General features: G+C 40.5%; 1 protein-coding gene across 1 annotated transcript in view; it reads right to left on the reverse strand.

Annotated features, from left to right (window-relative positions):
• Nucleotides 1–3,356: 3,356 nt before the first annotated feature.
• The window catches only part of Pamr1 (peptidase domain containing associated with muscle regeneration 1), a 90,870-nt gene continuing 67,633 nt past the window's right edge, over nt 3,357–26,593 (reverse strand). Inside the window, exons 7-11 of the mRNA XM_048360757.1 lie at nt 13,754–13,966; nt 11,455–11,521; nt 8,478–8,710; nt 6,985–7,277; nt 3,357–4,975 (exon numbers count right to left, since the gene is read on the reverse strand). Of these exons, the coding sequence (XP_048216714.1) occupies nt 4,439–4,975; nt 6,985–7,277; nt 8,478–8,710; nt 11,455–11,521; nt 13,754–13,966 (1,343 nt within the window). The 3' untranslated portion in view covers nt 3,357–4,438. The remainder of the gene's footprint in view (nt 4,976–6,984; nt 7,278–8,477; nt 8,711–11,454; nt 11,522–13,753; nt 13,967–26,593) is intronic.

Consider the following 26,593-nt stretch of genomic DNA (forward strand, 5'->3'; position numbering starts at 1 on the left):
TATTATTGTTATTATGATGATGTTTAAATCATTGTACAAAGTGGTTTCAACATGTAAGTTTATGAGTATAAGGCATCATGATCAATGTACCCTCTTCTATCATTCTCCACCTCATCTAACACTTTCCTTAAAGTGATAGTAGCCAGTTAGTTTATCTCTATATTTAGATGATAGATTTAGAGATTGTTTGTTGAGTTGAAGGCTGATGAAATGAATTACTGTATAATTACAGTAAATTGGAACTTATCCAAATTCACTTTGAAGTTTCATTTCTTAGTACCTAGATACTGTTTTGTTTGTGACATTCTATTTTCCTTTCCAGGAAAAATAAACAATTCTTTCTGAATGGGACACATTCAAAGATTATTTTCTTTTATATTCTCTCTCTTTCTTTTGAAAAATTACCTTTTCCTGGAAGCTGTAACTACAGGTAAATAACTGATTATTTTGTCTCCAAGAATTCATTTGAATTTTATTTTTACCTGAGAAAACCATTCTCCAATTTTACCTACTAAATTTGTTTCCTTCTTCTTTTGTAAACAAAGGCCCAAGTCTCTGGAGAAACACTGGGTGAATTTGGAAACAAACGTGAAGTGAGCCCTAAAAAACTCAGCCATTGAGATAGTCTCTTTAAAATGCTAGACCTCAACTGCATATCCGGGCAGAGTCCTGCCAGGGAAAGCAAAGCCTGCTGCCAAGGAAAACAGAGACCACAAATTGCTACCAAACTACTTTGAAATGCTCACATCTGCCCAGCAACCCTGAAAAAGATGAACATAGCCAAGCCCTTGGGATCCCAAGGGTTTCACCCAAAGTGCTCACAGGATCCTACAGAGGAAAAGGTACCCTATGCCCAAAGACCATCAGAAACACAGGTGCAGCCAAACAGCTGGATTTTCCTCTTACAATGAGACAGAAGGCACATCAGAGAATGCTGAAGGATGTCTCATTAAGAGAGTATTAGAGAGAAGTTATAGAGTTGAGCTTCTAAGTGATTTGGAGGGGTGTGGCTGGAGAAAGGAAAGTCGTTGTTTAGGATTGGATGTTATCAGAAAGAGGGGCTACTTCTATACCAGATTAATGAATCTTACCTAAGAGGGAGGAAGGAAGACTAGATCTAGCCTACAGCTCTGCATAGCAGAGAAGCAATAGTCATTCATGTAAGCCAGAGAAGGAAGATGGTTGCTATATTTCTGGAGTTTGTGTCCTCCCATGGTATCTTTCTGTTACTACTCAAGATATGAAGTGGCCTTGTTTGTATCTTGAACAATCACAGTCACAGAATGACACAGAATGACACTGGCATTCTGGCACAAGAGTTTATCTTCAAGAATACATCACAGCCCAGCTATGGATGCCAAGTCAAGCCTGAGGCACCAAAGCCTGGATAATAGAATGTTGGAAGTCAGAGGCTATAGATACAGATTTTAAAAAACAACAACAACCGAGCAGCCATTGCAAAAGAAAACAGGACCAAAATCACTGTGGATCAAGCAGATGCCTGTCTTCTCTGCTTCTCACTGAAGGCATCCTCAAATGACACTTTTCCAGCACTGATAGTCCATGACTTGTCATAGCTTGGTTCCATGACAATTCAGGGAGCCTGAGTTGCAGAGTTCCTTCCCATGCATGGCACTGGTTTAAAGTGGCCAGAAGAAGAAGCTCACGAGAAATTCGGAAAGGAGAACAAAGTCACAGGCAACCTATATTCTGAACACTGGTGATCAGACATAGGCCATCCATTCACAATGCCTTGGGTCTATCAGATCACCTTGCTGGGAGACAGCACCCAGGCCTACAGCCCCTTCCATACTTAGTGGAAATCCTCTTTCAGTTTCTTTGAATCTTGAACCAGGTAGCCACACAAGCATATGCCAAGGGTACTTACCTTCTCCTTCAGGTCATCTACATCATGGAGACTGGGGCATCAAGAGACAAATAGGGGTTTCTATTTGTTTTCAATGGCTCATTTGTCATTGATCTGCCAACTGCACATCCATCCAGATTTCCTTCCAACTACTGACATGATTGACTTAGCCCCAATACCAGGAACAAAGGGAACAGCCTGACACAGACTTCTCCCTCAGTGCCCACAGTATCATGTGGTCATTAGACTTCTTTACACGATGTGGGTCCTAAGCATTCTGATTTTCTGAAAAGCCTCTGACTGACTGAAATACACTCAGAATTTTCAGATACAAGGATATCTCTCATCCGTGGAAGTCTTGTCCTAGGATACAAGGGTCCTTATGAAAAGAGAGATGTAGAACATTCCTATAACAGCCTACCTGCAGTCAGTGTGAGAGAGTAATCCAGACCATAAGAGTAAGGCAAAGAAATGAAGACTTAATCTAAGGGTTGGGACAAATGGCCATGATGCTCTTTAGCAAAGGAGTAATGTTCCCAGGATTTAAAGCTATAGTAAGCTCCTGAGAGGTCCAGAGTCACAACTGAAATTGTGTGTGCACACACACACACATACTAGATCTGAGTGGTGAAGCAAGAAGGAGAAATGACACCTTGTTGTAAAGAATATACCAAGAAAGTAGGGAACATGGTGATGAGGGGGGTGTAGAACGAGAGAATCAAAACAGTGGGGCATTGGAGAGTACTCTCTAAGGCTTTGCAGTGCTGTGCCCAGCTAGATAGCCAAGGCCTTGTCAGATACACTGTATACCTAACCAAATACTATGTGTGTTAGCTTTGCATTACTATGACAAAACACTTGAGTAACTTAAAAAAAATCGAAGATATTTCCTTTCTTTAGCCCATGATCACTTCTTTCTTATGTTACAGACCTATAGTGACACAGTATCTATTGGTGAGAGTACATGGCAGAGAAAACGATTCACCTTGTGACAGCATGGAGCCAAGAAGTAAAAACAAAGGAAAGACTCAGGTCCCAATACTACTGTCAAGGCCATACCCCCAATGACCTAACTTCCTTCCTCTAGGCCCCACCTTCTAAAACATTCCACCATTTCTCAATAGCACCACAGGCTGGCCACCAACACTTAACACAGGGATTGTTGTGGGGAGGGGATATGACACCATACATAAGTTCACCACTTAATACTATATCTCAACTGTTGCAACTAACACAATTTTTTAAGAAATCTCTTATCACTGTATAATGGCAACTGAACACATGGTGAAGCTAAGTGACTTGCCTTAGATGACTAAGAAAAGATGTGGGAAAGCAGGAAATTGAGTATATGTAGTCTCAGATCTCCAGCCTCAGTCAAAGCTTCAGCTAACTGGAATCTCAGACTAAGCTTCTCTCTAATTCCCAATGCAGCCACTGTGAGAGAGTTGAACTGCATTGTTTTAAGCCAGTAGGTATTGGGTAAGTTTTGCTTTACAATTGACAACCAATACATGTCACTGAGATTGAACCATGAGGACAGGGAGAGCTGGGGTCCCAGAATTCCAAGGCACCTCCCTGGAAAAGAGAAAACTGGCAAGAGCAAAGACTTAAATAATCTCCCCAATGGGAAAAGGACTGAAAAGATCACATAGGTATTTATTGGACTAAATTCATTTGTTTTTTCACTCCATTAACCAACGAGACTGGGGCTTCAGAGCAAACAACCATAAGTTTGAGGAAACGGTGACGCTGCAGGTACTTGGCATATTTAACCCTCGTGTAAGTGAATGTGTGCTCCCGATTTAAATTGCTACAAAAATACAACCAAGGGGAAAACTAGAAATCAGCTATCCCTGTCTGTGCTTTATCTGAGGGCACCACATTCTCTGTTCCACAAGTCTATGGATCTACCATACTCCAAAAAACACAGCATTTCCATGTTGGGGCATTATAGCCCATGGCTCTATAGGAAAGGGCTGTCACTAAGCCATTGGCCCGGCTCACCTAGGTCAGGGAAACTGCCAACAGGAATGAGAGCATCTCACATGTATTTTGTCAGTCAGAAGTCAACCCTTGTTTTATTAAAATATTTACAAAGATAGGAAAAGAAAAGAATCTGATTAGACTGTAATGAATGTACCACAGTCAAGCCCTGGGCTGCTCTGCAACAGACTCTTTGGAATTTGATTTAGCTGAAGTCTTACAAGAGGCCTGGCGAAGCCCACCACCCCAGGCCCACTCTCTCCACTACAAGTGGACATGCCATTGGCAGCTCTGAAAAGTAAGGAAGGCAACCAGGTCGATTGAATGGGATGTTTGTTTGTTTCTATTCGGATGGTCTCCTTTGGAGAAATGCATCTCTTGCTAGCCCTGGCATCTTTCAAATGGTTTCCAAGTAGTCAGAGAGGAGGTGACTAGACAGAAACCGAGCTTTCCTTTCCCCCAACTGAGCTATGTCCCTGAAATCAGAAGCCCTGGCAGATCTAAGTTCATGGGCAAAAAATCACACTTCAGGTCTACACTGCATAGCACAGCATATGTGCAAAGCTTCTCCATAACTCTGAAGCTGGTTCATTTCATGTTTCTCTCAACCCAGTCTTTAAAAGGCAGTACTTTGGTGAAGGCTGTGGAGAGGCGATGACTGCATGTTTTGTCATAGCTCCAGCTGACCAAGCCCACCAGATGCCATCGTGGCTCTGGTGATGCTCGTCCTGGGAAAGACATTGCTGCCATCCCTCCTGTCTCTGCAGTGCAGATGTCAGAAGGTGCACTGGGGTCCTGATTGGCACAGAACATGTTGTCGGTGACACTCACTGGAATCCCATGGTCTTCATGCTGTTCCTCACACAGCAGTGAGTCTACCACTCGAACTGTCCCTGAGCGCAGTGTATCATTCTTGAATCCAAGACTCCTTACATCTGCTAGTATGTTCCAGCCAGACACAGTAATGTGGGATTCCTGGAAGGAGATGCTGAGATCCCGAGTGGCAGCGAGGCAGATGGGCTGGACGCGGGTGCTAATGCGGGCCTTGTCTAGGAGTTTCAGGACAGCGATGTCAGCATCAAGAAGGATGGGGTCGTAGTTGGGATGCAGAATAATAGCAGAAACCTATAAATGTAAGGAACCAGTAGCCATGGTGAACAGTCAGCTCTATAGTAGACAAGAACAGCCAAGCTTTGGGGGTAAATTATTGGGACAAATTGTTTAAGTGACAGCTGCAATTATTTGGAGATACTTAGTTCAAAGATGAGTAGAAAGCAATTGTTCTGTTAGCAGGGTTGCAGACTGAAATGCCTGGCAGGGCCTGGAGGTAGTATTTGAAAACTGGGATGACTTCAGAGAACCAGGGCACATGGAGCATCAAAAGTGGGTAGAGGCCAATTAGCTTCCCCTGACTACTGCCTTGAAGAAATAGGACGAGCATTCTGGTTTTGCCAAAGAATGAACTCCAGATACTTATCTGAAACATCTCCATTTTGTGTGTGTATGTGCTGTTACTATGGCTTGTATGGGGGCCTGGGCGCTGTACTCTACCATTTGAGCTGCAGCTCCACTTCGGCTTTTCATGGAGAAAAGAGTGTCACAAACTTCATTGCCTAGGCTGGTTTCCAGAATTGATCCTCAGATTTCAGCTTCATAAGCAGCTAAGATTACATGCATGAGCCACCAGCACCAGACTACATCTCTATCTTTTAATGTTGGTAAACAACTGGACACAAAAATAAATGTTAGCACCATCAAAGCACAACACTACCAGTTTACAACTTTGATCACCTGTAAACATTTCATACACCTTCAAGATAGCAAGATAAAGCCAGTTCCCCTATGAACATTCCCTATGATTTTTCTCATCAGAATTTTTTGTTGAATATTCTTTAAGACTTTTCTGTAGTCTCCCCTGATTGTCCCAAACATTTGCTGATCAGTGTTTTTATATAAGAGCCCCTACGAGCTCATATCTGTGATACCTTTCAATATTTTTTGGTAGTACTGGGTTTGAGTTAAAGGCATTGCATTTGAGTTAATGGCATTGCACTACTACTTGAGCTGTATACCCAGTCATTTCTTTCTTTCTTTTTCTCTTTCTTCCTTTTTTTGGTCAGATAGAGTTTTGTGACTTTCTCAGACCTTCCTGTGTAGCTAAGATAGGCACATGTACCACCACACCCAGCTGTCTTATTGTATGAAGTGTGAGTCTTGTGTGTTATTTGATAAGGCTGTCCTTGATCTGAAATCTGTCCAATCTCAACCTCCTGAGTATTTAAAGCATTAGTCATCATACTCAACTTCAATTTTTCAATGTAGAAATTCATTAATTTTATGGGAGCAAATTTTCTTGGTACTTCACTGTGTTATATTGATCATGGTATATTGGCTTATCTCTCCCTTTAGATTATGAAGTCTTCAGGGAATAAATAAAACTGTCTTATATTTTTCTGAATTTATTTTCAATGAATGCTATATTGTGTGAGCTCAACAGTAGAGAGTCAGATGACTCTAATACAGATGAATGGGTAGACAGGTGTGTAGAAGTAGTCTTGAATGGACAAATGAATTCAAGATGGGGATGATGGAGGGATGGATGGAGAGATGATGGATGGGTGGATGGATGGATAAATAGGTGAATAGTGAGAGAGGCAGAATAATGTAAGTTGGTTAAGAGACAAGATAATCTTGGATAAAACCTACTTCTTCAAAGCTTACCTGGAAGACTTCTCAGATGTAACAGATAACTTCCTTATTTGTTCAAGAACTATTTATTAATTGTTTTGATCTGTAGCTGTGTTAGGGTATGAAAAAATGGTAGCAAGTCACATTATCTCTAGAACAGATGGTTTAATTTAGGACATGCTAGTAGGAGAAGCCCTATATATTTTACTCTGAGGTGTTTGGCTTTTGATGCTGTTTTGTCCCTGTGTTATTTTGAAAACAAGTACAGGGGGAAAGAACTAAACTGTCCCTATCCAGTGTCTCTAAAATATTGAATACCTGCCATGTGCCAGGCTCTCGGATGGCTAAAGACAAGCCAAAGTGCCATGGTGGGCACAGTGTAGGCCATTGCAAACATACAGCTGGTTTAGCCAGAGCCCCCATTGCCAAGTTGAGCCCTCTCTCACCCGTAAATTCTGGATGGTCTTTTCATCCCGGTCATCATCCCGGTAGAATTTTCCAAGAACAACTTTGAGGTCTGCTGTCTTGATGATGGAGACCTTCCCCAGGTCAGTAACACAATGGGCAGCCACCACCACGGTGCGCTCGTTCACCAGGGCACCGCTGCACACCAGGAACCAAGCGCCCTTGTGCAGACCCCCATCGGACTCCCTACTCGTCCTCCTGTAGATGGCCGCTTGCCATGGCCAACGGGTCCCCTGGGTCTTCGGAGAAGTGATGTTCTCAATTTTCCCACAAACTACGGAAAAGGTACTGGTTCAGTATGACAAACTCCCCATCCGCAGGAGCATGGGGGGCACTAACCAGAACAGCACAAATCTTACAAGGCAAACTCCATGGGCATGCATGATAACACTAAGTCATTGAGCTTTGTGAGTTAAAATTGAGAGCTTTGAAGTCAAAATGTGCATTTGATTCAAGGAATTGACTACAAGTGGTGCTTTGGACAAGTTTCCTCATCTTTTTACAACCGCAGTTTTCTTGTCTGTAAAATGGGCAGGGTAATAACAAGGGTTCTTGAGAAGACCAAATAAGATGTTGTACATAAGCATTCAAAATACCATGATTGTCATCATAAACATGGCCACAGTGAAGAAACCATACTGTTCTTTCACACAGAAGATGGGAAGACGGCTGGATATGTGCAAGCCCATATTCCAGAAACATCTATATATCATCTGAATCATTATCATCATCGTCACATGAAATAATTACTATCTTATTTACTTAATAATAATTACATAATTTATATTATGGGATAATGAGTGTGAACATGGAGTTGAGACAAGTTAACCAATAGACAAGTCAGCCAAGAAGACATGGCTAGAGGCATCTAGCAACTTTTAACCCCTTCCCACCTGGTGTTTACTGTTCTCTCCCTTTTCTCCTGGTAATATGTCAGAATTATCCCCAAGAAATTATGTCACTTATATTTTTTTATGGCATTAGGATTTGAAGTCAGGACTTTAAGCTTGCTGGACAGCTTCTACTGCTTGAGCCATGGCCCAGCTCTTTCTACTTCAGTTATTTTTCAGGAAAGGTCTTGGACTTTTGCCAGGGGCTTCAATTTTCTTAGCTTCCTATGTAGCTGGGAGCACAGATATGAACTGCAACACCCAACTTAGTAATTGAAGTGGTATCTAACTTGTTGCCCAAGCTGGCCTTGAACTACCATCCTCCTGTTCTCTGCCTTCCTACTAGCGAGGATTATAGCCATGAGCCACCCTACCCAGCTTTGTCTATTCAATTTGATAAGTCTATTTCTCCTGGATAGTAAGTTTAAACCACAGGAACGAAGCTTTTCCTGTGGAATGTCAGACCAAACTAAGGAAAGCAACGGAGAACCATTCCTCTGGATAAAGAGAATTTCCCAAAAAAGTCTTTAGTATGATTAATGGATTCTCATAGACAACTCTGTGGCTCAAAGATCCTGACTCACTTGGGATGCAAGACGGCGCCCGCCCACTCCACTTCCCAGTTCTCAAGCATGTTCTCCGGCTGCTGCCCAGGCGACGGTAGAAGGGAGAGATGCACTCATACTGCAGCTGGGTGTGCAGATGCTGGTACCCAGTGGGCAAGTCTCCAAAGGGAAGGGCCGGCTTCTTGGTAGGAGCATCCTGCAGTTTCTGCTTGCTGAAGGCTGATGAGTATAGCTGGTGTAATGGTGTTGCCCTGGGTCGGGGCACAAGAGCCCAGAGAAAAACAGAGCAAGATACTTTAGCCTAATCCTCATCTAGACACTTGGTTATAGAAGAGAAAAATACCTATCTCCTTCTCTGTGTGTCTCTCTGTTTTTGTCTCTGTACACACTTCACCTGTACCACAGAGAAAAACCTTCACATGTACCACGGAGAAAAACCTTCACACATCAACCTAACCTATTTATTCCTCCATTCCCATTTCTGGCAGGTTTTTCACCCCTAAGGTTTTAACTAGAGAGAATAAGATCTGACAGAATAGCAACTCTACACACACACACACACACACACACACACACACACACACATACACACACACGGGGGGGGGGGAGAGAGAGACATTTAATTGCAAAATTAAACAGAAAAAGAAAATTAATTTGAATGAAAAAAAATCCAGGCACATTTCCTCCCTCTAAACATTATCGTAATAGGCAATATTCGAATTGACTTGAACTAAACTGTGTTGATACAGTAGTTTGATTTAGCAATTTAGCAGATGTAATTAGCTCACCTCGGAGAATAGAACTTTCTCTCTGAGCACCCTGACTGGGAGAAATATGAAGCATTGTATGTAAATGTGGAAGAGTGTATCAAAGGAGCCCTGCAGTTGAAGCCCCAGAGACTATTTTCAGGGTTTCTTAGGAAAGGGGTGCACACATGTAGCTTGTATTTATTCTCTTATAGCATGTAATTACTGTCAACTGACAATTCAGAATTTCTCTAAGAGTTAGTATCCTCATCACTGCTTAATAAATGGAAAAAGGGAACTCAGCAGGGTACATGGATGAGGGGAGACACACAGGAAGGGAAAATGCCCTCCCCCAGACTGTGATTTGCAGGCACAATCCCCCCCCCACTCTCTCTAATACCAACTTGGTATTGTTGTAAGAAATTTATTTCCTTTATCTTCACCATGCTGGCTTAGAGCAAATGTTCCATCTGTATTGATTTCTCTTGGCATGTTTATAAGCAGGTTTACAAATCTGGGAGCTTTTGAACTTGCAAATAAGCCCTATCTCTTGGCTACCGTGTGGCCACACTGTCATTGGAGGCTATTTGGTTGATGCTGGCTTCTAGAGATAGGCATAGCCCCATTTAGCATCCTGTCTTCCAGAAATGTGCTTCAAATCAAGTTTTAGGCTTGTTTTCTCATTTACATGAGATGCCTGACAGCTGGCCAAATAGTCTGTCATTAAAATTGTCTTAACTAAATGAAGCCCTATAGTCCTCCTGAATAGCTCAGGATTCCTTTACAAGACATCATCCAACTAGGGAAAAGCAATGGAGATGTGTCCTTGGGAAGAATAGGTAAAGTTGACTTGGTGGAGAGTCCAGCCTGAGGAAACCACATACATAGCAGATCAAAAAGGAATCTGGATTCTACCAACGGTGTTTGCTTGCATGAAAAAGGGAAGAAAAAAATAGACAGGAGAGCTGGAGGAGAAGAGAGACATTGATGGATATCCTCCAATGACCCTTCTAGGTCAACCTTGGCCTCTAGGATTCACTATTACTATTTCTAACAGTAGCTATTACAATGCCAAGTGAGTCTTGCAAGGTGCAAGGTGCTTGGCTAAGACCTTCATTTAAGGCTTGAAGTCTGATGCATAGGGACCAAGCAGCCTCTGAAGCCAGATAATGGATTTATTTCCTGGCTTCCCACCTTCTTCTTGCAATGTGACCTTGGTGAGTTGTTTAATTTCTCTGAGCCCCACTTTTCCCATACGTAGTAAGATGCAAATAAAAAGGTAACAATTATAACACTCATCTCAAAGGTTACAGTGAGGATTTAATAAACAAATACACATACAAAGAAAAACAGCTGGCACATGTGTAATAGGGGTTAGCAATCAGTGCTGCAAATAATCTTGCCAAAAAAACTCCAGAGACTATTAAGATCACCCTTGTCATTCAAAGGGGGTAAACTAAGACTCTGCCAGTCCAGCAACTTGCTTAAAAATATCCAGGACTTAAAAGAAGCAGAAGTAGGCCTTGAACCTTTGTCAACTCATTTGTTCAGTAAATCTTTATTGAATGTCTTCTATGTGATAGGCTCTGCTTCAGGCACTAGAACTTCAGCCTGAGCAAAGTAGACAGTGTCCCTGTACTTGTAGCTTTTGTGTTTGGGAATAGGAAGATTGTCCCAGGCAACTGGAGTAGCAAGAATGAAGAAGAGAACATAGAAGAGGTAAGTAAAAATAAGCCTCCTCTCTCACCACTGTCATCCCAGGAGAAAACACGGGCATACCTGAGGACTACCATCATCCCTCATCGTAGCTGGTCATTTATCTCTTGTGCCTGGGCTCCACTGGCCTATCTCACCTGGTTAATTACCAGCAAAACCATCTTCCTAAACCAGATTCAGTAGAAGGGCCAGCTACTAGAAGCTGTCTTAATAAATATATAATGATTTCAGGAAGACTCAAGTATTAAAAATCCAGTTCCTCAAAGACTATCAGAAAGTCTTGCTTCTCACCAACCATCTACTTTCCCACGATCCAATAAAATTTGAACATCTTCCAAGAGTTGCTACCTCTCAGCCAAAGGCAGCTGGCTAATGAGCTTCCATCTAACAAGTTCCTTTCTTTCATGACCTGTTAGCACTAAATGTCCCTAAGAAACCCCAAACTGTCGGTAGCCAAACACAAGCAGAGAAAGGGGATGGGAGAGGAAATACTCATTATCCTTTGAAACAGGGGTCAGGTATTTCTGTCTCACCTTGACTGAACTTGCATTGGAAGAACTTTTCTCCTCACCAGGTCTGAAATCTTGGGTTCTCGACAGGCTACAGAAGAAAAACCAAACAATCAATTAAAAAATGTCACCTCTGAGCTTCCCTTTCTAGGTGCCAGGTGCTTATGACTCAGTCTCAAAGGGAGGAAATGGCAACCAAACACAATCAGTTCATTTAGCAAAAGAGCAGCTGCCCTGGCCCCTAAATGCACAGAACATTCTGAAGACACTTCTGAAATGCAGCTCTACCCAGGTGACTTGGGACAGTGTCTGTTAACAGACTAGGAACATCTGTTTCTGGGAATGATATGAGCAAACTTGATCATAGTAGAATAAGATTGAAAATGAAGATTCTGAAACATAGTCCACTTAGAGATTTAGGAAATTCCTCATTCCTCAGACAGGAGCATCAATCACAAATAAGTCTCAAGTCGCTGATGTTGTCCTTACCTCCTGATGAAGGTCCTTTGGCCATATGCTGAAGGACAATACAAGGCCAACTTTAATTTCATTAAAGTTTCTTTTTTTTAATTTTCACAAGTGAAAAGGAATCTTTTCCCATTTCACTTTCCCGATCAAGCAGCCAACATTTGTCTAATTAGCAACTTAGAGTACTTTGGTTGTATTAATTTGTAAGAGAACAGTTGACAAAAATCTCTAAGGACATATGTAACACTGTTCCCATACTTAATGAAATAAAAAAAAAAAACAGACTCTGTGCTGGTGGGGATGAAAGTCGCTTCTGGCTAAAGTCTAAAGTGATTTATCCCTTTCATTTCTTTCTTTATTCTCTTTCATTCCTTTTCCCCTGATTCAGGTTGTTGACAAACACCCAGAAGAGAAAGTAGAGGGTAAAGGCAATTATCTGGATAATCTAGGACAAGAACATGATTTTCTTCCCAGTAAATAGCCACATCATTGTGACCTGGCCCCCAGTACAGGAACTGCTAACCTAAAGCTATTCATCAGTAAATAATTCAGTAAGAAACCATGCAATCCCATTGCCATGGGTGGTATGCAACTTCCCTCAACAGCAATTTCACTCTTCTCATTCCAATCTACATATTTAAATTTGCTTCCTAGTTTGTCTCACCTGAAGCTTACTGTAGCCTTTCACTTCTGCCTACATCTCTTTTCTTCTCTGTCTTCCATCTGGAATACCATCCCAAGCCCTTTTTCACATCTTTAAATCCTTTCCAGTTTTCCGGACTAACCTCAATCTTACTTGCTTCATACAATGATCTCTATTTCAGAAATACTGATCTCTCCTTTTGCTGAGCTACTTATTTGTTAAATGTGTAAATGTTTATTGTAGTTGTTTTTAGATGTGTGTGTGTGTGTGTGTGTGTGTGTGTGTGTGTGTATACCAGCACTTAAATTCAAGATTCATGCCTGCTTAGTTTGTATATTCATAGCTGGTGCTCTATCACCTGAGCCATGCCTCCAGCCCAGCTTTTCACTGGCACGGGCTTTCCTATGTAAACTAGCTTTAAACTACGATCTCAGTCTCCTGAGTAGGTAGATTACAGGCCTCAGTCTTCTAAGTAGCTAGGATGACATGAGCCACCAGTGCTCAACTTAATGTTTAGACCTCTTAACATCTCTAGCCTCTCCCCCACAAAGGTGCCAGGGATGATCTATCTGTTGTTTCTTCTTTTATTTCTCATACTATCTTAATATTGCATAGAGAGCAGATAAATGTGGCTACACAAAGGCTCATAAATTCTGCCCTTATATATGTGTTCGCATACATAAAACTCATCCCTGTCATCTTTCTATACTGTCTAATAACTAGATTCCTTTTTTTTTTTTTTTTTTTGGTCAGTCAAGGAGCTTGACCTCAGGGCCTGGGTGCTGTCTCTGAACTCTTTTGCTCAAGACTAGTACTCTACCACTTTGAGCCACAGTGCCACTTCCAGTTTTCTGCTGGTTACTTGGAGATAAAAAAAAATCTTACAGACTTTGCTGCCTGGACTGGCTTTGAATTGCAATCCTCAGATCTCAGCCTCCTGAGTATATAAGATTACGGGCATGAGCCATCAGCACCTGATCACCTCAAGATGTTGTAATTAGCTTAAGCAGGTTTTCCCCACCTCTAGAATTTTTTTTTAAGAAAGCAATGAATTCTAGGGACTGTTTCCAACCTAAGAGTTACATAGGGTTCCAAGGACAGCTTTAGCAAGAGAAGTATTTTTTTCAAGAGCTTAAGAGCATAAATGACAGTTATCACAAAGGATGGTGACTCCATCTGTATCTAGAGAAACCAGAAGCACCCACAAGTTACCTTTTATGCAAATAGGCTGTTTTCCTGACCACTGTCCATTCTGCTGGCAGGTTCTTTTCTCATTGCCACTAAGAACATAGGAGTTGTTACAAAAGAAGGACACAACAGTGCCAATCTTGGCATTACGTTCATTGAGAAGCCCAGGACCTCCTGTTATTTTCTTGTACCCATTGACTGGGCCCCCAAGGTCTGAGCAGTTTCTTTCTTCAAGGACTAAAATTGAAAATGGGGGGTGGGGGGAAGATAAAGAAAAATGGTTAGAAGCTTGAGTTATCCAATTTTAGAAGAGAATCTTTTCACATTTTATTGAATTGAAAATGCAGTGAGACAGACTGTGAACAGCGGCGCCTGGAAGAATTACCAAGAGAAATCTCATAATAGAAAATGCATGTGTTGGACATGTTTTTCCTTTGTTTTAATGACTTATCCTTACACATTGAGAACTCTTTCATTCTAAATATAAATAAATTTGACACTAAATCTGGCTCTCATATGAGCTTATTAATTTCTTCACTGTGGGTGCTTAGCAAGCCTGGACAAAATAAATACTTCACATATGTTTTATTATCAATATTCAGGGGTTAGTGTTTTGGACAGTTGTTATAGGATCCTCTCGGTTCCCTAATACTTGGACAACTAAATGAAACTATTATGTTTTCTATTTATATTGTATCCTGAAAGTAGAACTGAATAGGGAAAAGAGTGAATACAGAAAAGGAACTCCAATTTTATATTTCATATCCAGAACAACAACAATAAACTGTGCCTGAAGCTTTAGTTTAAAAAAATCTACTAAAGGGGTAGGAGGGAGGGGGGTATGAGGGACAAGGTAACAAACAGTACAAGAAATGTATCCAATGCCTAACGTATGAAAGTGTAACCTCTCTGTACATCAGTTTGATAATAAAAATTTGAGGAAAAAAAAAGAAAAAAAATCTACTAAAGAAACTAGGCACCCATGGTTCATGCTACAATCCTAGCTACTCAGGAGGCTAAGACGTGGAGAACCAAAGCCAGCCTAAGCAGAAAAGTCCACAGGACTCTATCTATCTTCAAAAGTAACCAGCATGGGCTGGGGATATGGCCTAGTGGCAAGAGTGCTTGCCTCGTATACATGAGGCCCTGGGTTCGATTCCTCAGCACCACATATACAGAAAATGGCCAGAAGTGGAGCTGTGGCTCAAGCGGCAGAGTGCTAGCCTTGAGCAAAAAAGAAGCCAGGGACAGTGCTCAGGCCCTGAGTTCACGGCCTAGGACTGGCCAAAAAAACAAAAAACAAAAAACAAAAGTAACCAGCAGAAAGCTGAGCTGGAGGCATTGGTCAAGAAGTCTCAAGGGTTAGAACATGGGTGAACCATGTAAATTGAGTGAGCCCAAAGCCCTATTTCAAGCTCCAGTACTTAAAAAAAAATGAACAAGCAGAAAACAACTAGAGGATAATACAAAGGCAGAGACATAACAAAGTTCTCCTAGTCCCCAAATATAACTTTCCATCTGTATACTTAATATTCATTTGAAAGGTATTCTATTTTTTAGCTCCTGTTGAACAAGCTTCTTAAAGCAGAAATGTATCACCAGCTGTTCTGATCATAGAACAGGATTTTAGATACAGTCTGGATATATTTTGTCAGGTAGGTAACATGGTTTTCTCAAATAGATTATGCCACCATAAGAATTCAACCTTTCATTACTGAATTTAGGTAGCAATCAGTAACTGGGTATTCTGACAGCCTCCTTGGGCTGTTTTTCATAATTTCTTCTAAGATACAACCTCATCCCTATAAAGCATTTCTCATCGAACACAATTATATATTTGACATCCTTTTCTTCTTGTAAGTGTCTCAACTATATGCCAAGTTACCTATTTGCCTGCCTCTAGGCAAGAAAACAAATCTCCACTCAGATAATACCTCTCAACTGTTTCAGAATTTAAAATAAGCAACTCTTCCCTGTGTCACATGGCAAAGGTGCTATACCCCACCCAATGACTTCTTGTCTACTCTCAGGCTACCAATAGACCATGTGACAGAAGATCAATCATGACCTGGGTGCTTTAGGGCTAGGAAATGGGAGCGATTCCCTTAGAGGGAGAGGGTGAATCCAAAACTTCTATTTTTAAGTTTTTTGTGTTTTTTTTTAAAATTCAGACTTCACTGAGCAAGCTGCTTAAAAGCAGCGAGGTGGTATGAAGAAGGCAATGCCTATTTTGACGCTTTGAGTAGACTCAGAAAACCTCAGTGCTATATTTTCAAGGATGACTCCAGGATGTGGGAAGAAGAGCAGAGAAAGCAGAGCAAGCTGCTTTGGTAATGGAGCTGCATTTTGTGACTATCAGCTCAAACATTTCTGAACATAGAGCTCAGAAAGCCATTGCTGGGGCAGTGTATTTGACCTGCAAGATTTTTTTTATTTATTTATCTAATTTTCTTTATTGTTGTTTTAGAGGTGCTATGTCGTGGGGTTACATTTACATAGGAGTACATTTCCTTTCATACAGTGTCATCTGTTCCCTCATTCTCTCCCATTCCCTCCCTCCCATCTCCACCATCTTAAGGAAAATGCAATTAGCTGCCAACATAAAAATGGGAATTTTTCAAACAAGAATATATATTACTGACTTCTAACACAATTCAGATCTAGAACACAGGGCCTATGCTGTCACACAGCAATGCTAACAGGAGCTGAGAGCTCACATGCTGATGGGGCCACAGCCCCACCACTGCCTGATTGTACAGGCATCTGTGACCAGTCGGCCTATCAAAGGCCATGGTTTATGAAATTCAAGTGCAATTTTTTTAAATTCATTTTGAGCTTTGCTGAAGCTCATGGTAAAATAAAAAAGATTGAATGAAATTTAAGGTCAGTCCTGTTGTACAGAGAAAAACTGAACTATATATGCTTCAGCCACATTAGGCTCAGACAATAAGAAATCCTTTCTACTGATGGTCTGAGCAGATAAAACAGATGAGTTTTTCTCCCTTTCAAAGAAAGCACTTCCATAATGTGAAAGTTCTAGACTCCCACACGCAATTTGCCGTGTGCAGGTTTTCTCGTGGATCCTATATATCTACTCTGTTTCATGTGGATTTAAATTGCAAGAACTCTGGGGAGTTCCTGAACCCTTGAAGGAAACAAAGATTTAGAACAATTTGGGCCATTTGCTTCTTTCACTTAGGAGACTTTCAAAGAAGCTGACGTGGCAGGTTGGTTGATGGTGTATTCAAGTCTTCTGTCTCCATCCTTATTTTGCCAGTTTGTATTTATCATTTATTGAGTTATAGGTGTGCTAAAATCTCATTCTGTAATGGATGATTTTTCCATTTCTCATTTTAGTTCATCAGATTTTACTTCACATATTTTGAAGCCTAAGTGTACTTAGAAGTGTACTTAGAATTGTTACGTTTTGAGGAATTGAGCTCGTAATGAAATGTTAATTTCCTAATCTTCATAATACCCTCTTCTCTGAAAATTTATTTTGTTTGACTTAATACAACCACTCCAGATTCTTTGGGATTGGTATTAACATGTTATTTCCACTTTGTGTTTATCTATTTTTGTCTTTGTATTTAAAGTACATCTTTTCTAGGCAACATATACTTGGATCTTGCTCTCTCTACATTCTGAAAATCTCTGCTTTTTCATCTGGATGTTTTGTCTATTTATATTTAATGGGATTTTGATATGTTTGGCATGTTGAAGTCTGTCATCTTGCTGCTTGTCTTTTTGTTGGCCCACATTTTACATATTCCCATTTCCTTGACTTTTTGGAATAATTTTTTTAAATTCCTTTAAAAAAAAAAAGGAAAGGAAAGGAAACTGACTTGAAATACACAAACACCTCTACCCATAGCTGAGGAATACTGCTATAATTCTTATTATTATAATCTGACATTTCTGAAATCAAGTCACACATATACTTTCCATTTGAGATTTCCCTATTTCTGACACCCCCCCCCCCATTCCAAAGATATAGTTAAATCATGAGAGAAGCTTGATCTGGATGAAATTTTAGAATAGAGAACTATTAGAACATTTACTCGCTTTTACATTATTGCTTATGGAATGTGACCAAGATGGAGTCAAGTGACATAGTTCTAAGTTAAGAACCAATAGAATGTGAAATAGACTGAATGTTTATGTTCCCCAAAAGTCCTATGTTGAAGCCCTAACTCTAATACTGTGGCATTAGGATATAGTCTTTGCAAAGTGATTAAGTCATAAGGATGGAGCCCTCATGAGTAAGATTAGTGAGCTTATAAATGGGAATCCAGAGTTTGTTCTCCTTCCTTAATCCATGTGAGGAGGACACAGCAAGATGAGAGCCATCTATGTACTGGGAAGCAGAACCTTAACGGGCAAGTATCCTAGCACCTTCCTTGACTTTGGACTTCAAAGCCTCTGTAACTGTAAGAAATAAAAGTTTGCTATTTAAGTCACTCAGGATATGGTATTCAGCTTCAGCTAAGATAGAAGGCAGGCTATATTACTGACTATCAAAAGAAACACAGACAGTTGAAATAGATTTGTAAATGACCTGACAATGTATCAATCCAACACTACCCAAAAGTATCTATGCTAAATATGTGCAAGGAAATAAAAGATAAGATGGAGAACTTCAACATAAAACTGAAAACTTTAAGAAATAACCAAAGCAAACATTTAAAACTGAAAAGAATAATGACCAACAGAAATCTCAATGTGGATGAATTTAACAGCAAATAAGCTGAAAAACAGCTTCAAAGAAAAAAATTGTAGAATAAAGCTCAAAGAGACAAAGCAGTGAAAATTCTCAGAAAAATATAAAAGGCAGGAGAGCTACAGGTAAAAAATAATAAACACACATCCATCAGCATCTAAGAAAGAGAGGAGAGAGTGGTAGAACAGAAACAAGGACATAACAGCTAATATTTTTTCCTTTACTGATTAAAGATGTCATCCTACAGATTCACAAAAGCCTGAGCTAGATAAACATAAAGAAATTCACAGATAGACATAATTTAAAGTAGCCAAGGTGGGCATATCTAAAAAAAATACTTTAAAATAATTATAGTCATCTCTTTGTTTTTATTACATTAAGATTTATGATTTTACAGATTTTTTCAAGTTTTGCATCATAATATATAACCTATTATGGAACTAATTCCTTTTACAGTAGCCAAAAAGAGAATAAAGTACCTAGGGATCAACCTAACCAAAGATGTGATGGACCTATTTAATAAGAACTATAAAAATCTAATAAAGGAAATCAAAGAAGACACAAGGAGATGGAAATACCTCCCATGCTCATGGGTAGGCAGAATCAATATAGTGAAAATGGCCATATTGCCCAAATTGTTATACAAATTCAATGCAATCCCTATCAAAATCCCAGTTACATTCTTCACTGAAATAGAGAAAGCAACCCATAAATTCATATGGAACAGCAAAAGACCTAGAATAGCCAAAGCAATTCTAGGCAAAAAAAGCAGTGCAGGAGGTATCACAATACCAGACTTCAAGCTCTACTATAGAGCCATCATAACAAAAAGAGCCTGGTATTGGTATAAAAACAGACCAGAAGACCAGTGGAATAGAATTGAAGACCCAGAAATAAAACCACACTCTTACAGTCAGCTGATATTTGACAAAGGAGCTAAAGACATACAATGGAATAAACAGAGCCTTTTCAACTACTGGTGCTGGGAGAACTGGGCAGCCATTTGCAGAAAACTCAAAGTAGACCCAAGCCTGTCACCATGCACCAAGATCAACTCAAAATGGATCAAAGACCTCAACATCAGACCTGAATCCTTGAAACTACTGAAGGATAGAGTAGGAAAGACGCTAGAACTTATAGGTACAGGAAGGAACTTCCTGAATAGAGTCCCAGGGGCACAATAAATAGGGGAAAGACTCAACAAATGGGACTACTACAAATTAAAAAGTTTTTGCACAGCAAAGGACATAGCCACCAAACTAGAAAGACAGCCAACCATATGGGAAAGGATATTTACCAGCACAGCAACAGACAAAGGCCTAATATCTGTCATCTACAGAGAACTAAAAAAACTAAGCACCTCCAAGCCCAGTAAACCAATTAGGAAATGGGCAAAGGAGCTAAAGAGAGACTTCACAAGAGAAGAGATAAAAATGGCAAAGAAACATATGAGGAAATGTTCAACATCCCTGCTAGTAAAGGAAATGCAAATAAAAACAACCCTGAGATACCACCTCACTCCAGTTAGAATGGCCTATACTCTGAACTCAGGCAACAACAAATGCTGGAGGGGGTGCGGGGAAAGAGGAACCCTCCTCCATTGTTGGTGGGAGTGCAAATTAGTACAACCACTTTGGGGAACAGTATGGAGGTTTCTCAAAAAGCTCAACATAGACCTACCCTATGACCCAGCCATACCACTCATAGGCATCTACCCTGAACAACAGGTCCCAAGATATCAAAAAGACATCTGCCCTTCCAGGTTTATCACTGCACAATTCACAATAGCCAAAGTATGGAAACAACCCAGATGCCCCTCCACAGATGAATGGATCAAAAAAATATGGTACCTATACACAATGGAATACTACATAGTGATTAGAAATGGTGAAATATTGTTATTCGCAGGGAAATGGTCAGAACTTGAAGAAATAATGTTGAGTGAGACAAGCCTAGAACACAGAAAACTAAGGGGCATGATCTCCCTGATATATGACTGTTAAGGTGGGGGAAGGGGGAGACAGTAGAGACCAGGTCTGTGAAACCAAAAACTGCTTGTCAAATGGTATTTCCCACAGGTTTGGGTCAGTGACCCAACATTATGTAACTAAAACCAAACGACTACATGTAAAGGTCAAAAATTGACCTCTCAGTGGATCACAATAGCTCAAAAGCTATGTATGTACGTTCATATAAGACTATTGTCGACATATTGTCTATTGTCGACATTACATTTAAAGACCTAGGAGAATTTTCTTCGGCGTAGGCCACGTGGCTATTGTTTATGTTCTTGGTACATTGTATATTGTATATATGTCTACCAACCTAGGGAAGGGAAAGAAAAACAGGATGCAAGATATCACAAGTAATGTACACCCTGCCCTACTATGTAACTGTACCCTTTTTGCACAACACCTTGTCAAAAAAAACTTTAATTAATAAATAAATTACCAAAAAAAAAGATATAGCCTTTTGTTTTGTTACTACTGTGGTATTACTTTTTGTTGGTTTTGTTGTTATTTTTAAAGTATACGGTAGAATTACTTGACCCTCTCTCATCTACCAAATTCTGTTAAGCATCTAAACCTAGCATTCAGTCTTTTGCCCCTTATTTTTCTCTGCCCATGCAAATCTCTTAATCCACTGCACAATCATGCAATAATACAATTTTCCATGAAGTAAGTATAGCTTCTAGACTCTGGTAGAAAAATAATATTTGCTAATATCAGATTCAAATATGCATTCAAATAATCATTTTATTTTTGCCTCCCATGTCAAGAACACATACGGTAGATACTCATTAAGTACTTATTTGTGGGAAAGTAGAAAAAAGTGAAAATCATTTATTCTTCTACTAAATGCACTAGGATCTGAGAATTCAACTCTCCAAGCTTTGTTCATCTCATCTACAAAACAAGGTAGCAGCTACCTAGCTGGACTGGTGTGGGGAATAATGGAAGGAACACAAGTTTCCCTTTCTCTTACTTCCTTTGTTTACATAGAATTTAACTGCATTTACTAGTTAATTCCCCAAATTTAATACACCCTAAAGGGAAAAATCTTAATATCCCATTATTCTGGGCTTTCAGTAATGTTTGCCTTTGATGAGTTTCCATCATTGGGGTCCATTTTGATTTCATGGTACCAACTAAGTCATATACGCAGTTATATATTTTGTCAGGCACTATAAAGCTTTAAAATTATCTTCCTATATCAAGGAGCTACTGGGCATTATTCTGTCTCACTTTCTGTACTTTCCAAAGTTACATTCTCCCCTAGAATGCTTTTGAAGAGAATTCTAGAACTTGCTCCATCCACTTTTGTCTCTCCCAGTTTAGACATCTACCTGGTGGGTACACAGGGCCATCTGTACCCCATCAGAGCTCATCCCTACGGTTAGGTTTCAAAGCAATCTTTTCGGTTGTTGTTTCTATAAGCTCTTTCTTTTTTTTTTTTTTTTTAATGAATCTTTATATCTCCCCACGGAAGAGAGAATCATGATTCTTCAGTTTGATTTGTCAAGATCTTTCAATGAAATAGATATTTTCAGGCAAAATCCAATGAGAGTTTAAAACATCTGCATCTCTGGTCTGCCTGATCAGGCTCTTGCTTTGGCTAAATAAAATATTCCATGGTTAGTAACAAATAGGACATTGCCATGTTACTTTGGGGACTCTGCATGAGGACATAAACATATGGAGTTTAGCATGGCAGTACATGTTTTTGCATGAACAACAAAAAAAAATCACTGGAGGTACGCTGAAAGAACATTTATCCTTGTTTTCTTTTTATCTCAGGGCAACTGTATGATTTACTGTATGGTTTACTATGACTCCACTTTCCAAGAGACACATGTGATGGCTTTGTCCTGAACACTACAGGAGCTGCAGCCAGTCCCCTCCTATCCTTTTACCAGCCATTCCCATCCTACCCAGTTACCAGCTCCAAGTACCCATCACTCAACTTCTCTCTGCATGTTTTGCTGCTGAGAGAGGGTACAACCTCTCAGAGGGCAGCCCTCGGCATGGGCACCAGCTCATACAAATGGTGAAATGATAAATACCTTGATATTTGTCAACCAACGTCCACCCCAGGGTTGTTTGTAATGAATGATGGATGTGTATAGAAATATCAAAGCCTATCTCCTGTTTCTTGAGGTGTAAATTATACTCCCTGGGATCCCAGTGTGATCAGGCTGAGTCTGAGAGTTTAGTAGCAAACATTCCTGTGTAATTTCTTCCCTTACTTGCCTTGCTCTCTCAACTCCCTGACTGGCTGATCCTGGGAGTGTTTCCTGTAATAACCACTTGGCTGAAAATGCTGGGCTTGGGGTCTTTTGAAAAAGAAATGAGACTAAGATAGCTCTGCTGTTTTCCTATCCCCCAGCATCAGGAGTTTTTGTGCCTTCTTTCCATCATTGTCCTGCTGAGATAGGATACCAGAGAGGAACTGTCTTCTCCCTGAGCTTTGAGCCCTGCCTGCCTTTCAGCACTCCTGGGTGGTGAGGAGATTCATGAAAGAATGATCACCTGGGCAGCAAGAGTGGGCTTCCTGCTTCCTCTCCATCCTCTCCAGTCAAGCTCTTTTATCAGAAAGGATCAGGTTGTCTGAACAATAAGATTCCTCGGGCAGAACGGTGTAGACCTACAATCTACCATCAGAGGACTGTCACGATTTGGTGCTGTACGTAACTGTTTTTCATAATCCTGAGGCGAGGAGGAGGGCTCCAACTATGACTGATACCAAATTTCCATGATCCTAAATTATGGATGTTGGAATCAAATCTAAGATGATTTAAGGCAAATGGAGTTCTATCTTTGTCTCCCCTATCAGATTGGCACAGGAAGAGTCAGATAGCTGGGATGACTAGGTTGGAAATCTTTAAGGTTGGAGACACCAATGAACGCGTCAGGACCACGTGTTCAGGACAAGTGGTGCATAATACCCCACTTCCTGTGCAATCTGCTCAAATCAATGGCACTGAATGCAATAAGGAAGTACACACACCATGCTTAACCTACGGGGTGGGGCTGCTCCTCATCCCAACCATCTCAAAACCGAAGAGCAGATCCCAGCCACGTAAAGACAACAGAATTGTTAGTAACATTTTTATAATTTAGAAAGCTTAAGTATACTTTATTCCAGCCCTCATCCTTAGGTACAGAGAAAAATGGAGTAGGCTTGGAATGAAATCAACAATGTTTGGATCACCAGATGAGCTTAGGTCCTTTCCTTCCTTCCTTCCTTCCTTCCTTCCTTCCTCCCTTCCTTCCTTCCTTCCTTCCTTCCTTCCTTCCTTCCTTCCTTCCTTCCTTCCTTCCTTCCTTCCTTCCTTTTTTTCTTTCTTTCTTTCTTTCTCTCTTCCTTCCTTCCTTCCTTTTTTTCTTTCCTTCCTTCCTTTCTTCCTTCCTTCCTTTATTCTTTTCTTCCTTCTGTTGGTGATTTTTTATGGTAATGGAATATTTAGCAAAGTCAGATAATCACAGCTGAGCAAAAAAAGTCAGGTACTATTCTGCCTCTTTCAGAAGAGCTAGACTTCAGCACTGTGAATTTCTGAGCACTACAGCAAAGGAAATGGGTTCAAAGTCACTCACACACATTCACCCCATGAGTGAGCTGGTAATAGGGGCTGTGGATGGCTGTGGATGGATGGCTGTTAGTCTTAATTCTTAACATATGCTTGGAATCTACTCATCATCACCCATCACCAACATCAAGGAAACAACTTGTGACATGATTTGGGTTCTGTTTACAAAAGGCATTAACTTTCTCACTGGGGTTTTGTTCGTTTTGGAAACCTGACTTAACAGAAAGCCAATGCTCAAAGACAGCCATCAGATGGCCTCTGACTTCTTGCTCACTTTTTCCTGTTCAGCTTATATTTGAATTTGGTGCTTCTGGATAAAATCTTACATTAATGTATTCCCATAAAGATCTTCATCAATGAGGAATAGTGACACAGCTGATGATGTGATTCTGCACTGAACTCTTTTGATCCTTTTCCAACCAATGGCATCTAGCCCCCCTGATGTTTTGCAGCCCTCTGTGGGTGTGAATGAGACACAAACCATGTGAAATTATGCTTGGATTGCACACACTGCTATTTATTCATCCAGCAGCAATTTGGAGGCTGAAGCTTACAATTAGCTATTTGATCTTAATCAGTATTGTCTTGGGCCTCTGGTACACTGTGTCTTTCAAGCACTGCTTTTCCGGTGTTTGGATGGCCTATTTAATTAAACAGCTGAGACTACTTGTGTCTAAGAGACAGGTCAACTTTGGCAATTTTTTCAGTAAGTGCTTGTCATTTTGTTCCTCGTTCAGGATCAGCCTGGCATATCCCCACTTGACAGAGTTGATGGGTAACCTACATAAGGGTGAGAAACAGCCATCCTCTACTTACAAGAGAAAAGTAACACAAGTCTTCTTTGAGTTTTTCCAGATCTCAGAAGATCTCTGAGTGAGCTCCAGGGTTTGGAATAACCCTGGAAGATATATCCCCAATGGTAATCAGAGTCAATTTTGATATATAAGATATACAAATATATATTTATGTATCTCTATATATTTACAGATAGATAGATAGGAACTCCTAGATATGAAAACAAGCAATCTCTTTTTTTCTCTTCTTTTTGAAAAAATTTTTTGGTGATTCTGTCTTATTTTCTTTATTATGTTATATTCATGTGTATAACTTTGGGAAGGTTGGAGGTGGGTTCAGAATTTGAGGGGAAAAAGGGTAAAAAAGTGCAACAGTGGATCCCATCAGACACTATAAAACTATAGTTGTATACAACTTCTGGGGGGGAAATGGGAGGAACGGACTAGGAGAAAATGAGGGAGGGAAGATACTGATAAAATAAAATAACAAAGAGAAGAAATTATTATTATGAAAATGTCTTGAACCCATCATTTTGTTGTTGTGCCCTAAGAATGAAAAGAATAACCTTGCAAAGAAAGTCCTTGGCTACTAAGTATATTGAAGTCAGGCGATTCCATACAGTGCCTGATATACAAAAGTGCTAGGCATGGTGGCATGTGCCTGTCATCTAAGCACTATGAAACATGAGGCAGGAGGATGGGAAGTTCACATTCACCCTGGCTACACTGTGAGACCCTGCTTCCAAACAACAACAAAGTAATCTTGTCATCCCCATCACCACCAATACCACTATCAAAGGCCTTGCTAGAGAAAGTTGTTTCCCAGAACCATGCATGATTCTCTCCTCTGCACTGGAAAAGAACAAAGATCCAGATTGTTCTGTGGCTCTGCCAAAAGGAAGGAACAAAATATACACCATACAGCCCTGTCTTATTTCCCCAGTGCTCGATACTTAACGGTTACTGCAAAGTGGCTGGATGAATCTATGAAGTAGAGATGGTCAAAGCACCATATGAAAAATGTGAACTTAATTAAGTAGATAATGCCATGCAAAGTACAGAGCCTGGGTTATAGTAAGAACAGAGAAGCTGGGCACAGTGGTGCACATCTAGAATTCCAGGCCTCAAGAAAGTAAGGCAGGAGGATCCTGAGTTTGAGGATAATGTAGGATTCATATCAAGAAGAGGAAGAAGGAGGAGGGCGGGAGGAGGAGGAGTAGGAGCAGGAAGGGGAAGAGGAAGAGGGGAAGAAGAAAGATAATAGCTAACTACTACTGCATTTAGTATGTTAACAAGGTGTATTGGATTTTACAAAGAAGCTTTCTTCTGAAACAAGAGGGGAATAGGAAAGGAACTCTCTGTTGTGAGGCTTTGGTGCTTCTGTCCATGGTCTAGAGTTCATCTCAAGGCCATGACGGCAGGGATGCTGATTTCTATCAGGAGTTGACTCTGCTAGATCTCACTGCTCTGTGCTTTGAGCTTGGTTTCTTCTGTTCTCCATGGGTACAAAGCATATCCCACCTCTAAGGGGCTACCACTTAACCCAGGACCCAAACACAATCAGCCTCATGCATTAAATCCTGCCTCAGTGACTTCATATGCCAATCCATCTGTCCTGACTGGGACTAGGCAGATGGATGCAGAGCAGCATAAGCATGGGCTTGACTCTTTCACCCTGTGGGGTCCTCCACCCCATTTTCTTGGAGGTGACCATGCTGGAGGACAGCGCACATGTCCTCACCCTCCTTGCTCTTATTTGGGAG

The sequence above is a fragment of the Perognathus longimembris genome, chromosome 13 (genome assembly GCF_023159225.1).
Source record: "Perognathus longimembris pacificus isolate PPM17 chromosome 13, ASM2315922v1, whole genome shotgun sequence".
In the NCBI taxonomy this organism is placed as follows: domain Eukaryota; kingdom Metazoa; phylum Chordata; class Mammalia; order Rodentia; family Heteromyidae; genus Perognathus; species Perognathus longimembris.